At 40.7% G+C, this 15,709-nt stretch overlaps 1 protein-coding gene across 3 annotated transcripts in view; it reads right to left on the bottom strand.

Annotated features, from left to right (window-relative positions):
• LOC307020609 (D-serine dehydratase) overlaps window positions 1–15,709 on the bottom strand; it is a 37,366-nt gene that overhangs the window by 9,123 nt on the left and 12,534 nt on the right. Inside the window, exon 1 of one of the 3 annotated variants that reach the window (XM_079652082.1) lies at window positions 190–370. The exons of 1 other annotated variant lie outside the window; for it this stretch is intronic. In XM_079652082.1, coding sequence (XP_079508208.1) covers window positions 190–212 — 23 coding nt within the window. In that variant the 5' untranslated portion in view covers window positions 213–370. Of the gene's footprint in view, window positions 1–189; window positions 371–15,709 lie in introns of those variants that run through there. One more of the 3 variants, XM_079652083.1, reaches the window with a different exon arrangement.

Here is a 15,709-nt window from a genome sequence, read left to right as displayed (position 1 = left end):
ATACATACATTAGGTAAATACAAACATTTCAAGTTACGGAACGCATTTGCAATCACCAGAGAGCGTTTGAATGGAATTTTTTGAGAAATGTATCAAATGTTTTTTTTAACGTAGCAAACTTTATTAATCCTCCCATTCATCAAAGCAGATCTAGCATTGAGCTAGCAATTATCAATATAAATAGCTTACCAATCCGTGTATCTACCGTCCATTTGTTTTTCTTTATTAAACAAGTAAACGGAAGAGCGTCTGAATCCGTGTATAATCCGTGTATCTACCGTCCAATTGTTTTTCTTTATTAAACACGTAAATGGTAGAGCGTCTGAGAGGCGTTCTTGCTTTTCTTCTTCTTCTTTAGTGTTTATTGGCGGTTGGCAAACCAAATTTTAGGTGCATTACCGCCACCAACTGGACTGGAGTATGGACAAGAGACTATGCAGAAAACAATAAACAAAATAAAACAAACAAAAAACAACAAAATAAATAAAAACCAAAACTCTAGATTATTTTAAATTGATCAATTTCTCTAAGAAACGTAATAAGCTCACAATACATATTGCCTGATGTTTTCCCTAACAGCCCTGATAGCGAAAAGTCAATGTATTTTGCTTTCTTCAGTGTTTGGAAAAGCACATTTCTCTGAATACTATATTTCCTGCAATGCAGCAAAACATGTTCAACCGTTTCTGGCTGGCTACAGTGTGTACACTTTCCGGTTGGATGCTTTCCTATTACCCTTAATGTATGATTGAGACCTGTGTGACCTGTTCTCATCCAAGAAACGTTCTTGATTTTTGCTTTTTTCTTTGCTTAAATGGTCATCGGAGCGAGGGGCGGGGCGAGACTCACGGAAGTGATTTCAAAACAAAAGCATTCGTTTGCTTGGAACGGTGATAATATTATAAACAAAGGGAAACAAGGTGAATTTAGCGATCACAACGAAAACGGCCAAGACACATATTGAGCCCAGAAAATGGATGTTACTAAGGGCTGTAAATATAATAAGCCTCTGTCTAAAATGGACAACATTGTGAGGAGATTTAAACTATACAGCGATTCTGCACTGCGGTCACTCAGCCGCCTCTCGAGTTTGTTTTTTTCAAATCAACTGCTCTTCATTCCTGCTATATTTGACGAGTGATGCAAATATGTTTTACCACAAGTTCTTAAGGAAACTGACACTGTTGGACTCGGTTCTAGTTTGACTTCTACCAGAAATAAAATGAAGAACTTTTACTGTGTACTTTGTGAGTAATCCTCTGTCATAGTCCCCTCCATAATGCATGTTTTTCTGCTATCTTTGATGAATGATAAAAATATAATTTTACCATTAGTTCTTAATGAAATTGATACGGGTTGACTTTGTATTAGTTAGCCTACTACTTAAAATACATTGAAGTACTTTTACTGTGTATTTTTTGAGAAATCCTCTGTCAAAGTCCCCTGCTGAGAACAAAATCAAGCCACTTCTGCTCAATTTGATGAGGGAATTCTTTTTTGTTGCCATTAGTTCTTTGTGAGATCGATCCTGTTGGACTCAGTACTAGTGAAACCCACAAGTATATGAAGTACTTACTGTGTACTTTTCCAGTACTCCTGTCAATGTCCCCTCCTGAGAACAAGAATGCATTTTTCTCTGCTATTTTGAATAAGCGTTAAAAAACCTTTCTTCATGAGACTGATATTGTTGGATAGAGTATTTTAAGAGGATGGTAGACTGCACACTGACACACTCTGTCACTCTTGTTGGCCTCTTATGAAGCTGCTGTCTTTTAAAATATGATTATTTCTCTGCTCCAGTTCATTCCTCGCAGATTCTCCTATCAGTCCCAGTCATTGCATGTCAGTCAATAGAGCTTTGAAAAATGTGTCCAATTCAACTAAATGTTTTTTTGTGAGTGAAGGCCAGAGCTAAATTATAGATTGCTTGATTGTGTAATTGCAAGGTGAGAGAAAATAAATCCACATCCTCCTATGAAACGTATTTTATTTCCTTTTCCATGTTATACTTACTTGCATTAGAACATTTGCATGTTGAACTACATGCTGGATATCTTCCCAGCCTCAAGGAAATACAATAAAATAAATGTATTCATAATTTTAAAAAATTGATAAAAATGTATAAATTAATAATGTTGTGGGCAAACATTTCAAATTTAAATATAAAATGAAAAATAAGTTTACTTTTGAAATGATTTCTCACAAAAACCTTTCTAAATTATAGTAAACTATTAAAAAAGGTTGGATCAATATACGTTTTTCTGCCTAAAATAGTTGACATTGAACGTAAACTATATTAAACACCACATGCATGGCAATTAACCCATTTTTGCCCGCTATTTAAATTGACTTTGGTTAGTTAATACAAATATTGATATTATATATATTATATATATATATATATATACAGGACTGTCTCAGAAAATTAGAATATTGTGATAAAGTTCTTTATTTTCTGTAATGCAATTAAAAAAACAAAAATGTCATACATTCTGGATTCATTACAAATCAACTGAAATATTGCAAGCCTTTTATTATTTTAATATTGCTGATTATGGCATACAGCTTAAGAAAACTCAAATATCCTATCTCTAAATATTAGAATATCATGAAAAAGTATACTAGTAGGGTGTTCAACGAATCACTTGAATCGTCTAATTAACTCGAAACACCTGCAAGGGTTTCCTGAGCCTTGAAAAACACTCAGCTTGGTTCAGTAAACTAAATCACAAGTATGGGGAAGACTGCTGATCTGACTGCTGTCCAGAGGACCGTCATTGACACCCTCCATCAGGAGGGTAAGACACAAAAAGAAATTTCTCAAAGAGCAAGCTGTTCACAGAGTGCAGTTTCAAAGCACATCCACAAAAAGTCTGTTGGAAGGGGGAAATGTGGCAGGAAACGCTGCACAACCAAGAGAGATGACCGCAGCCTTAACAGCATTGTGAAGAAGAGTCGCTTCCAGAATTTGGGGGAGCTTCAAAGACAGTGGACTGAAGCTGGAGTCCAGGTATCAAAAGTCACTGTTCACAGACGTGTCCAGGAAATGGGCTACAATAGCCGTATTCCCATGGTCAAGCCACTTCTGAACTCAAGACAACGGAAGAGGCGTCTGACTTGGGCTAAGGAAAAGAAGCACTGGACAGTTGCACAGTGGTCCAAAGTCCTCTTTTCAGACGAAAGCAAGTTTTGTATTTCATTTGGAAGTCAAGGCGCCAGAGTCTGGAGAAAGGCTGGAGAGGAGCAAAATCCAAGTTGCTTGAAATCCAGTGTGAAGTTCCCACAGTCAGCGATGTTTTGGGGAGCCATGTCAGCTGCTGGTGTTGGTCCACTGTGTTTCATCAAGCCCAGAGTAAATGCAGCTGTGTACCAAGAGATTTTAGAGCACTACATGCTTCCGTCTGCTGAAAAGCTCTATGGAGATGAGGAATTCATTTTCCAGCATGATCTGGCACCTGCCCACAGTGCCAAAACCACCAGTAACTGGTGTACTGACCATGGCATTACTGTCCTCGATTGGCCTGCAAATTCCCCTGACCTGAACCCCATAGAGAATATGTGGGGTATTGTGAAAAAGAAGCTGAAAGACACCAGACCCAACAATGCTAATGAGCTAAAGGCCGCTATTGAAGCATCCTGGGCATCCATAACACCTCAGCAATGCCACAGGCTGATTGCCTCCATGCCACGCCGCATTGATGCAGTAATCCGTGCAAAAGGATTCCCAACCAAGTACTGAGTGCATTAATGGACATTTTCAAATGTTTGATTGTGTTTTGCTGTTATAAATCTTTTTTTTTTACTTGGTCTGAGGAACTATTCTAATTTTTTGAGATAGGATTTTTGAGTTTTCTTAAGCTGTATGCCATAATCAGCAATATTAAAATAATAAAAGGCTTGCAATATTTCAGTTGATTTGTAATGAATCCAGAATGTATGGCATTTTTGTTTTTTTAATTGCATTACAGAAAATAAAGAACTTTATCACAATATTCTAATTTTCTGAGACAGTCCTGTATATATATATACAGTGGCGCAAAAAAGTATTTAGTCAGCCACCAATTGTGCAAGTTCTCCCACTTAAAAAGGTGAGAGAGGCCTGTAATTTTTAACTATGAGAGACAAAATGAGAAAACAAATTCAAGAAAATCACATTGTCTGATTTTAAAATAATTTATTTGCAAATTATGGTGGAAAATAAGTATTTGGTCATCTACAAACAAACAAGATTTCTGGCTCTCACAGACCTGTAACTTCTTCTTTAAGAGCCTCCTCTGTCCTCCACTTGTTAACTGTATTAATGGCACCTGTTTGAACTTGTTATCAGTATAAAAGACACCTGTCCACAACCTCAAACAGTCACACTCCAAACTCCACTATTGCCAAGACCAAAGAGCTGTCAAAGGACACCAGAAACAAAATTGTAGACCTCCACCAGGCTGGGAAGACTGAATCTGCAATAGGTAAGCATGGTGTGAAGAAATCCACTGTGGGAGAAATTATTAGAAAATGGAAGACATACAAGACCACTGATAATCTCCCTCGATCTCGGGCTTCACGCAAGATCTCACCCCGTGGGGTCGAAATGATCACAAGAACGGTGAGCAAAAATCCCAGAACCACATGGGGGGACCTAGTCAATGACCTGCAGAGAGCTGGGACCAAAGTAACAAAGGCTACCATCAGTAACACACTACGCCGCCAGGGACTCAAATCCTGCAGTGCCAGACGTGTCCCCCTGCTTAAGCCAGTACATGTCCAGGCCCGTCTGAAGTTTGCTAGAGAGCATTTAGATGATCCAGAAGAGGATTGGGAGAATGTCATATGGTCAGATGAAACCAAAATAGAACCTTTTGGTAAAAACTCAACTAGACGTGTTTGGAGGAGAAAGAATGCTGAGTTGCATCCAAAGAACACCATACCTACTGTGAAACATCGGGGTGGAAACATCATGCTTTGGGGCTGTTTTTCTGCAAAAGGACCAGGACGACTGATCTGTGTAAAGGAAAGAATGAATGGGGCCATGTATCGTGAGATTTTGAGTGACAAACCTCCTTCCATCAGCAAGGGCATTGAAGATGAAACGTGGCTGGGTCTTTCAGCATGATAATGATCCCAAACACACCGCCCGGGCAATGAAGGAGTGGCTTCGTAAGACGCATTTCAAGGTCCTGGAGTGGCCTAGCCAGTCTCCAGATCTCAACCCCATAGAAAATCTTTGGAGGGAGTTGAAAGTCCGTGTTGCCCAGCGACAGCCCCAAAACATCACTGCTCTAGAGGAGATCTGCATGGAGGAATGGGCCAAAAATACCAGCAACAGTGTGTAAAAACCTTGTGAAGACTTACAGAAAACGTTTGACCTCTGTCATTACCAACAAAGGGTATATAACAAAGTATTGAGATGAACTTTTGTTATTGACCAAATACTTATTTTCCACCATAATTTGCAAATAAAGTCTTTAAAAATCAGACAGCGATTTTCTGGATTTTTTTCCCCCTCATTTTTCTCTCATAGTTGAGGTATACCTAGGATGAAAATTACAGGCCTCCTCTTTTTAAGTGGGAGAACTTGCACAATTGGTGGCTGACTAAATACTTTTTTGCCCCACTGTGTATATATATATATATATATATATATATATATATATATATATATATATATATATATATATATATATATATATATCATTGATGCAGTCTTTCTGAACACTTTTTAAAATAAATACTGCAAATGAAGAATATTTTTAAATGTTCTGCACAGAGTGCCCCAACTTACAGCAGTTGAAAAGATTTGTGAAAGGATACATTTTATTAATAAATATTGCAAAAAAGGGCTCCAAAAAAGGCATGTATACTGGCCGGCTTAACCAGTGTGTAATTCTCAAGCACCACAAGATTCAGAGTTTATAAAGTACGATTCGGGGCCATTGATTGTGTCATTTCTACAAACACATACAGTAAAAATGCCTGTTTTGAAGCCTTCAAATGGTTCAGGAAAAGGACTTTACATTGTATTATACTTAAAGACAGGGCTATTCAGTTAAGAGAAGAGAAAAAGGAAAGCACATTGTTATAATGGGTGATGTAACATTAATGACAGACATAATATGAGGTCCTTGGCACTCAGACTTTAGAGGGGTCATTGTGTGATCATGGGGCATCACCCTTACAGCATCAGGACAATATCATATGGAGTCAGAAACTGGAAGTGTGCTGGAGGCGTTGACTGGGACTGATGGAAGGATGAGGCTGATGAGACTGAAGAATCTGTGACGAAATAGCGGCTGAGAAAGAATCATATATTAAAAGACAGCAGCTTCATAAGAGGCCAACAAGAGTGACAGAGTGTGTCAGTGTGCAGTCTACCATCGTCTTAAAATACTCTGTCCAACAATATCGGTCTCATGAAGAAAGGTTTTTTAACGCTTATTCAAAATAGCAAAGAAACATGCATTCTTGTTCTCAGGAGGGGACGACAGAGGATTGTTGGAAAAGTACACAGTAAGTACTTCATAGTACTTGTGGGGGTAGTTTCACTAGTACTGAGTCCAACAGGATCAATCTCACGAAGAACTAATGGCAAAAAAAAGAATTCCCTCATTAAACTTAGCAGAAGTGACTTGATTTTGTTCTCAGCAGGGGACTTTGACAGAGGATTTTTCAAAAAATACACAGTAAAAGTACTTCAAAGTATTGTAAGTAGTAGGCTAACTAATCCAAAGTCAAACAGTATCAATTTCATTAAGGTAAAATTCTCTTTTTTATCATTCATCAAATATAGCAGAAAACATGCATTATGTACTGGGGACTCTGACAGAGGATTACTCACAAAGTACACAGTAAAAGTACTTCATTTTATTTCTGGTAGAATTCAAACTAGAACCGAGTCCAACAGTGACAGTTTCCTTAAGAACTTGTGGTAACAAATATTTGTATCACTCGTCAGATTTAGCAGGAATGAAGAGCAGCTGATTTGAAAAAACAAACTCGAGAGGCGGCTGAGTGACCGCAGTGCAGAACCGCTGTATAGTTTAAATCTCCTAACAAAGTTGTCCATTTTAGACATAGGCTTATTATATTTACAGCCCTTAATAACATTAATTTTCTGGGCTCAACATGTGTCTTGGCCGTTTCCGTTGTGATCGCTAAATTCCCCTTGTTTATAATAATCACCGTTCCTTCAGCAGGATACTGTAGTGATTCAAAAGCCTCATCCCAATACCCCTCCTCGACTCCTCTCTTCCCCTCCTCCGGGACTTGCCCCGGAAATCGATCAAGACACGCCATTTTGAAGGACGTCCCAATAGCTGAAATGCACACGGAAGAGTCGAGGAGTATGGCGTTATATTTGTGCCTCTATCCTTAGCACGCAATGAAACATGTTGAGCATAGAAAATGCGATTGAGCGCGCACTTGAACATTTTTGAGCACAGAGAAATATATTTTCTCTCAAAAAACTCCTGCTCCATGCGCAAGCAGACCGCTGCACGTGCTCTCTCCCTCGCTCGCTCGACCTCTCCACCCTGTGCGCGCTCAGCTTTTCCTGCGCTCGCTCAAGTTGTCACAGCGTTACAAATGTGCCACAAAACCAACCAATCGGAGAACTCGAGAAGGTCAATTCTGATTGGTTGGTCCAGTCCAGCACCATGTAGAGAGAAGAGTTGCGACAGCGGAAGTCAAAAATGCTTGATCGTCACGTGGTTCATGGAGACTCAGAAAGTTCCCGGAGTTGTGGCGGGCCATTTGAATCACGATTTGAATGATTTGAATGCATTAATAACAGGATAGAAATGCAATTTTTGGTAGTTAGTGGTCAATAAAGGTTTTGATTTGCAATATTTATAGAACATATCGATATGTGTATGTAGTTACATCAATGTGTTTTTGTTTTTTTTCAGTAAAATGTGCTAATATTTGAGGATTAAGACAAAATAAGTACTTTATTGATACCAATTGTGGAAATGTTTACGCTGCAGCAGCAAAAGACAAGGCATTGTACATTAGACAGTTAAAAGACTAGAATTAAACAATCAAAAATGTAAACATCTTAAATAGAAATAAAATAGCACTAAAAAAAGTAGAAAATATATAGTGTGAACAGCTATCTTACCTGTTAACATACATGTTAGGCTAACGTTGCCTTGGTTACAGAGCCTGTTGCTGTTGTTTATTGCTTTAAATTATTTAAAACAAATATTATCTTCTTAAACTTGTATGGTAGTCAGGAGCATCACATCCTTATTGATATATTTAGAGGGAGGGGATGGGAAGGAAGGTTTCAAAATTCTAATTAGAATCATTTCTACCATTTCTTTAATTCATGGTAGTTTCAGTAATCCCCTGGTAATTGAGGACATAAGTAATCTAAATGACTAATGTAATCTTTATGACTTTCAGAAAGGACAGGAGACCGACAGGTGCCTATCAATAATTGTCAACTGACAGCACAATGAGTCAAAGGACTAGCAGCAGCAACAGCATGATGATGTTAAATGTGTTGTTTTAGGAACATCCATGTAAATATGGATGGAATTCAATAAACATTTAATAGCATGTCATGCAGTTTGTCTGTGCCTTTTCCTCCATGTTGTCCTGGTATATAGTCTCCCCCATGGTTTGCTGTGCTGCCGGGGGATGCTCCAAGCGCTCAGAGAAAGGAGTATGAATGTACGGCTTCCCCACTGACACAGAGAGGAGGAAAGAATGGCTGGCTCAAGTCAGCAGGAGCAATTTAACTATCACAAAAGACAACAACAGCAACAACATATGTGAGGTAATCATATTTTTCACAAAACGAAGACCACACCATTGGGAAGCTTAACGTCTGTTTAATCAAAAATAAGGAACAGGGAGAGGCTTGCAAAATTCAGGGTGTTGAGACTCAGGTGCAGGGTGAGGGTCTCATTACAGGTCTTCAGGCTCCATTGAATCCCCCTGGGGTTCTTGTGCTGAGAGAGGGAGACAAAGACAGGAGAAAGGGTTAGATACATCTAGCAACATATAGGATGGGAAATGGCTGGCCTATTTGAAACTTACCACTTTTCACTCTCACTTAAGTCCCTCTCCCTTTGCCATCAATCCAAAATCAGCTGAGCTGCAACATAATACAGAGAGGTAATAATCAACAGAATCACAAGGACATAATATGACTGCTATACACTCACCCATAAGTTACGTTTTTGTTTACTGTTTGGAAGTCTCAAATGTGCACTCTAAATCCATATCAATATATCACAAAAATAGCTCTCTTCCTTATTATTGTGTAACGTTAACTATATTATGCTAGCTTGAACTCCAAAATTGATATCCTCATTTCATCACCTCCACCCACTACAATCACACGCCCCAATGTTATATTGAACTAATATGTAACTCCTTCCACCCCAAATAAAAGCATGTTAAGAAGCCCTTTCTCTCTAATTCCACAACGTTGGACGGAATAACATTAAGAGAACGGATTAATAGGCTGTTCATGGTTAACGTGTGTTGCTAACTTTATCCGGCCCTAGCCTAATCTGAAAATTAACGCAAGCTCTATGCCCATTGTAGAACAGGAAACAAGTTGGTCCAGGTTCTGGTCAACCCAAAATTGTGAGAGAGAAACATGTTTTGTCATTCTGCCACCTCTAATACTTACAGCAAGTAATCAATACCTCAGAAGGGCAGTAGGGCCTGGCTCATTTCGTGGCATCTGCAGGCAGTGGCAAGTACTTCCGGCATCTGCCACAGAGGCCGCTACTCCGTGGTATCTGTGGCAAGTATATGCCACAGATGTGGTATCTGTGGCAAGTATATGCCACATATGCCGCAACTTGCCATGGCAAGTATATGCCACAACCATGCCACAACTTGCCGTGGCAAGTATATGCCACAACTTGCCGTGGCAAGTATATGCCACAAGTTAAGAGAAGGTTTATGGTAGCTGCCACTCGCCTTCCATGGCAAATGCTGATATTTAAACCCGTATTTATCGCGTAAAATGTCGCTGTTTTGGCATGACTTTATCGGACTGATCTGTACACAAGACTGATGATCTGTTACTGATGGTCCGATCTCTATTTTTCAAAAAGATTAAACATTATATGTTCTATAGATTTTACTTGGAGAACGTGGGTTGTTAAAATAAATAAACATGCTATTTTTATGATAATACTCAAGGTATATTACTTATTATATTATAACTGCGGCTGGTGCTTCGGTGAATGTAGCGGGGTCGACGAAGGAGTCCAAGATGTCTGATGACTGAGATGGAAGACGGAGTGGAGGAGTTGGTCAATGACAGCAGCTGTGAGATGGAGTATTTCAGCATGATGACAGGCGGAATGGCTGGGAGCAGTGTGATGGCAGCGATAGCAGCGATAGCAGCTAGCAGCAGATAGCAGCAGCTAGCAACTTGCGGGCTAGCTAGGTTCACAGAGGTGGAGGATTGTTGTGGAGACGAGGAAGATCCACGACATGAAAGGAGGATGTGAGCAGCGGGACGGGACAGATGCACCCCAGAGATGAAGGCAGGAGGCAGAGAGAGTCCACGGTTGTTGCGTGGGACGGAGACAGACAGTAGGCGATGTAGCAGATAGCAATAGCCACCCGGCACGTTGATGGCTACGTGAGGGCAGCCGGCTACAGCCAGCAACGGAGGCAGAAGTCCAAAATAAGTTTAACATTTTTTTTTTAAAACAATGTGCATTGCATTAAAGATGTGTAAATGCAGGGCAGTGGTCCAATTCGAAAGATTGAAGAACGAATGGTAGTTGAGGGTGATAGAGGGTGACAGAGGCGGAGAAGCGGCGAACAGTCAACGCCAGTGTCCTCTCCAGCAGCGGGAAATTATGATAGAATGCCACAGATGCCACAACTTGCCGTGGCAAGTATATGCCACAACCATGCCACAACTTGCCGTGGCAAGTATATGCCAAAACTTATATATGCCACAACTTGCCGTGGCAAGTATATGCCAAAACTTGCCGTGGCAAGTAAATGCCACAAGTTAAGAGTTAAGAGAAGGTTTACGGTAGCTGCCACTCGCCTTCCGTGGCAAATGCTGATATTTAAACCCGTATTTATCGCGTAAAATGTCGCTGTTTTGGCATGACTTTATCGGACTGATCTGTACACAAGACTGATGATCTGTTACTGATGGTCTGATCATATTTTTCAAAAAGATTAAACATTATATGTTCTATAGATTTTACTTGGAGAACGTGGTTTGTTAAAATAAATAAACGTGCTATTTTTATGATAATACTCAAGATATATTATTAGTAAGTTGACATAAAGATCTAACATTGTTGACCAGAGGTGGGAAATAGGCTAACTTGTATACTCAAGTAGCCTACTGTACTTGTGATTTAGAAATAGCCTACTTGTGCTATAAGGATAAGGACAACCAAGCGCAAAGCCTAAAAGCACTGGAAAGCTGGCAAGGGGAGACGGATGAGCATGACTCAGCGTTCTGTCAAGAACTCGAACAATATCAATTGTTCGCCAGTTTCAAAACGCAATAAAAGGGTGGATAAAAAAGCATGCATTGTGTCTCGATTTTTAATATACTGTCATGATTGTCTTAACGGAATAACATGGTTTGTTTAAATTCACTGATATCAATATTTAATAAGAATAATCTGAAGCATTTAAATAAAAATGTTCAACCAGAATTAAAATATTAAATAACAAAACAGATACAATGACATCAATCTGTTTATTAACAACGAAAATAATACAAATTAAGTACATATGCATGGATTTAAAATAACACATTTATACTTGTGTACAATCAAATATAACTGTCCTTTGCCTCATTTATAAAATATAAATCTTAGCATCTCACTAGCAGTGGCAACTGAAATCAGTTACAGCTGCCCTAAGTCTGTAGCCAAGTCTAATAACACCATTGTACACGTTGCTGTGTCAATACAGATATTTATTTTTTAATTATTTGTCTTTACTAGTAACAATACACCTGGTTATCGTAGCAAGCAGTGGAAACTCCCCTCAAGAAGCGACAATTGCCAAGAGCTTGCGTTGCAACGCTCACTTGCCAACATTTCTTTTTTTATTACAATATAGGCCTATGTTTAGCCTACTATCATAGATATAGCACGTTTGTTTATTTTAGCAAACCAAGTAGGCTATTCCAAGTAAAATTGAATATAAATGATAATTTATTATCTTTTTGAAAAATAGAGATCGCACATCAGTCTTGTGATAGTCCAGCGACATTTTACACGATAAATACGAGTTTAAATATCAGCATTTGCCACGGAAGGCGAGTGGCAGCTACCGTAAAACTTCCCTTAACTCTGGCATCTTGTGGCAACTCCCGTTCAGCATGCGCAAATGCCACGGCAACTTGTGGCATATACTTACCACGGCAAGTTGTGGCATCTGTGGCATTTACTTGCCACGGCAAGTTGTGGCATATACTTGCCACGGCAAGTTGTGGCATCTGTGGCATATACTTGCCACAGATGCCACAGAGTAGTGGCCTCTGTGGGAGATGCCACAAATGCCAAGGCACATGCCACGTCGAGTAGTAGCAACACTCATTGTGTTCTAGTATGATAAATAAAATAACATTGTACCCAGGGCTTAATTTGAGCCGGAACACGCCGGAACATGTTCCGGCACCTCTGAAATTGGATCCGGAATTTTTTTTATTGGATCCGCCACCTCCCGTGTCCCTATGAAAAAAAAAAACGCCCAAAAAAAAAAACGACTGTTTGTTCGGTGTTCAATGTTGTTATATGTCTTGTTAGTGTTTATTCCCCATTGAAGTTCCTCAAAAATCTTGTGTTTGCCTTTTTGATGCGTTTAAATTTTTAAGGTTTTTAGCGGGAGAGGGGGGGAGGGGGGGAGACTAGAGGTGTGACACATAGCCTACGCTTGCGCTGGTTGAATACATAACAGTTAGCTTCGTGTCTACAATGTCAACAAAAAAAAAAACTTTACTTAACTTTTTCAAAGTCAGTGACCAGCAGTCAGATCCAAAACGATCAAAAATAGTTTCCGAAAATCATGAGTGTGAAGACCACGGTGGACAGAGCAGTAGTATGCAGCCTACCATCGATGCTGCTAATGCACCTGTCGTTAGAGGGGATATTAGCGACCCCCACGGGGAAGGAGATGAAGGGGACGAGACGGATGATGTGAACTTGGAATCTGCGAGAGATAGTGATGGCGATGAAGCAGGTATTGTCAGGGACACTCACGATGGGCAAATCTGGACAGATGCCCAGTTTACACAGAAAAAAAAAAGTTATCCATGGCTGACAATGGAAACCACTGGACTGGGCTGTGCCATTTGCAAACAAGTGGGATCACTGGGTCCGGAAAAAACTGCAGGTGTGAAACTTGCAAAAGAATGGATCTCGGGCTCGGTGACATCATCTGCGCCCGATTTTAAAAAAAAGCAAAGAGCCTTAAGGAAAAAGGTTTTTGAGCATGGGAATACCAAAGCACACGCAATGGCATCAACTATTTTGGATAAGGCAAAGGCAAATGTATTTGTTAACACAGTAGTCAATGCCCAAAATGACCAGGTGCAAACGACTGCCAGAATCTTTCGCACAGCTTACAAGGAGGCCAAGCGTCATAGGCCATCTTATGGATTTGAACATGAGATAGACTGTCAGGAAATGAATGGTGTGGAAATGGGGAGGATTCTCCACTCAAACGTCGCATGTTCTCATATACAACAGCACATTGCAACTGACATGAAAAAAAAACAGCTTGAAAGGATTGTCACTTGCGCTCCAAAAATCGGACTCATGCTGGACGAGGCCACAGGGTTAAATAAAAAGAGCGCATTAATCGTGTATTTACGAGTGCAGTTGCCAGAGATGGATTCACCCGAGAACATTTTCTTTGAGCTCGTGGAGTTGTGTGATTTTGGTGCAGAAGGCATTGCCCGCAAACTGCTGGATGCCTTACAGCACGCCAAGTTAGACGAGGCCTTCCTCTCAAAAACTCTCGTCGGTCTCACATGTGACGGTGCGTCAGTGATGCTCGGGCGCCACAGTGGGGTGGCAGCTCGACTCAAAAATCTCTTCCCAAACATCATGGTGTGGCACTGCTCTGCGCATCGACTTGAGCTTGCAGTTGGTGATGTGATGAAAGAGATGGGGGCTATGAATCATTTCAAGATCTTCATGGATAAGCTTTACACACTTTACAGCACATCAAACAAAAACCGGCTGGAGCTCAAAGAGTGTGCTGACGGTCTGAACATTCAATTGTGCAAAATTGGCCGGGTCCAGTCTCAGAACAGTCGAAGCTGTGTGGAAAAGTTTTGCTGCCCTCAACACACATTTTACACACGCAGCGGAGGATTCTGCTCGCGGGAGCACATCTCGGGAAAGCTACCATGGCTTGGCAAAGCGCCTTTCATCCCATGCCTTTGTTTCCAATCTAGGACTTATGTTTGACGCACTGCAAGAATTGTCAGAGCTATCTCTCGAGCTCCAAAATCGAGAATGCAATATCATAACGGCTCATAAAGCCATTTGCCGACAGATCAGGGTGTTCGAGGCTATGTCTGAGCGGCCCGGACGCCTATTAAGCCAGCGCGGGGTCGAGGAAAACACCTTTCAGGGAGTACCCCTTCATGCAGGTCGGCTCACTGACAGAACCCTGGACCAGAGGACGTTTTTTGGGAGTCTGGCAAGAAACTTGGAGAAACGCATGCTATCACTTGGGGGAGACCAATCAGGATAGAACAAGCTAATTGAGGATTTAAAAGTGATTTATCCACAATATTGGCCACAGGATCGTGACGCAGACGCGCTGTTTGGAGAGAGTGAAGTTGAGACGCTCTGCCAGCAGTTTTGCATCGAAAGCCCGCGGAGGGTCATCAGGGCATTCAGGGAATACCGTGACAATGATGGGACATTCATCCCAGATGAACTGAAAGACCTCTTGGCTGCGGTCAACACGATCCCCATCTCAAGTGCTGAGTGTGAGAGGGGCTTTTCCCAGATGAACCTAATCTGTTCAGAAAACAGGGCGTCTCTTCTCCCCTCAACGATCTCCTCCCTACTCTTCCTTTGCCTTGTCGGCCCGCCACTTACCCGGTTCAACCCCGTTCCATATGTGAGGTCATGGATTGCAAAAGGACATCGAACTGCACTGGACACAAGGTGCAGAGACAGAAGCAGGAAAATGGAGGCCGGGGGCTCTATGGCTGCTGTATGGGCCGTTTTGGACAAATGATGGTAGGAATATATTTGTCCATGCTGTGTTTGATTATTGGGTGGTCTATGGTTTAATATGTCTGCAAATCTATATTGAAATCGTAACTTCGTAGAAATCGTAATTTTCCCACCTGTTGTTTTGTTTCTCCCGTTAATTTAACGGACAGATATAATTGCTGCTTGTTAAAATATTGCAGTATATATATTTTTTACATTCCGCACTCATTTGGTGCAGTGTTACGTTGTTTTGTTTCTCCCGTTAATTTAACGGACAGATATAATTGCTGCTTGTTAAAATGTTGCAGTATATATATTTTTTACATTCCGCACTCATTTGGTGCAGTGTTACATCGTTCTGTAATCTGAAGGCTAACAGGCTACAAAAATAAAAATTGACCTGATGTAGAAACATCGTCTGTAAGTGTATTTTTTTGTTTGTTCCCTTACCTCTAACCCCCGTACTGAGCCGCCGGATCCACCCCCCCTCTGCGTTCCGGCACCTCCCACTTTACAAATTAAGC

The sequence above is a fragment of the Notothenia rossii genome (genome assembly GCF_949606895.1).
Source record: "Notothenia rossii genome assembly, chromosome: 9".
Classification (NCBI taxonomy): Eukaryota; Metazoa; Chordata; class Actinopteri; order Perciformes; family Nototheniidae; genus Notothenia; species Notothenia rossii.
This window is presented reverse-complemented; position numbering and strand designations above follow the sequence as displayed.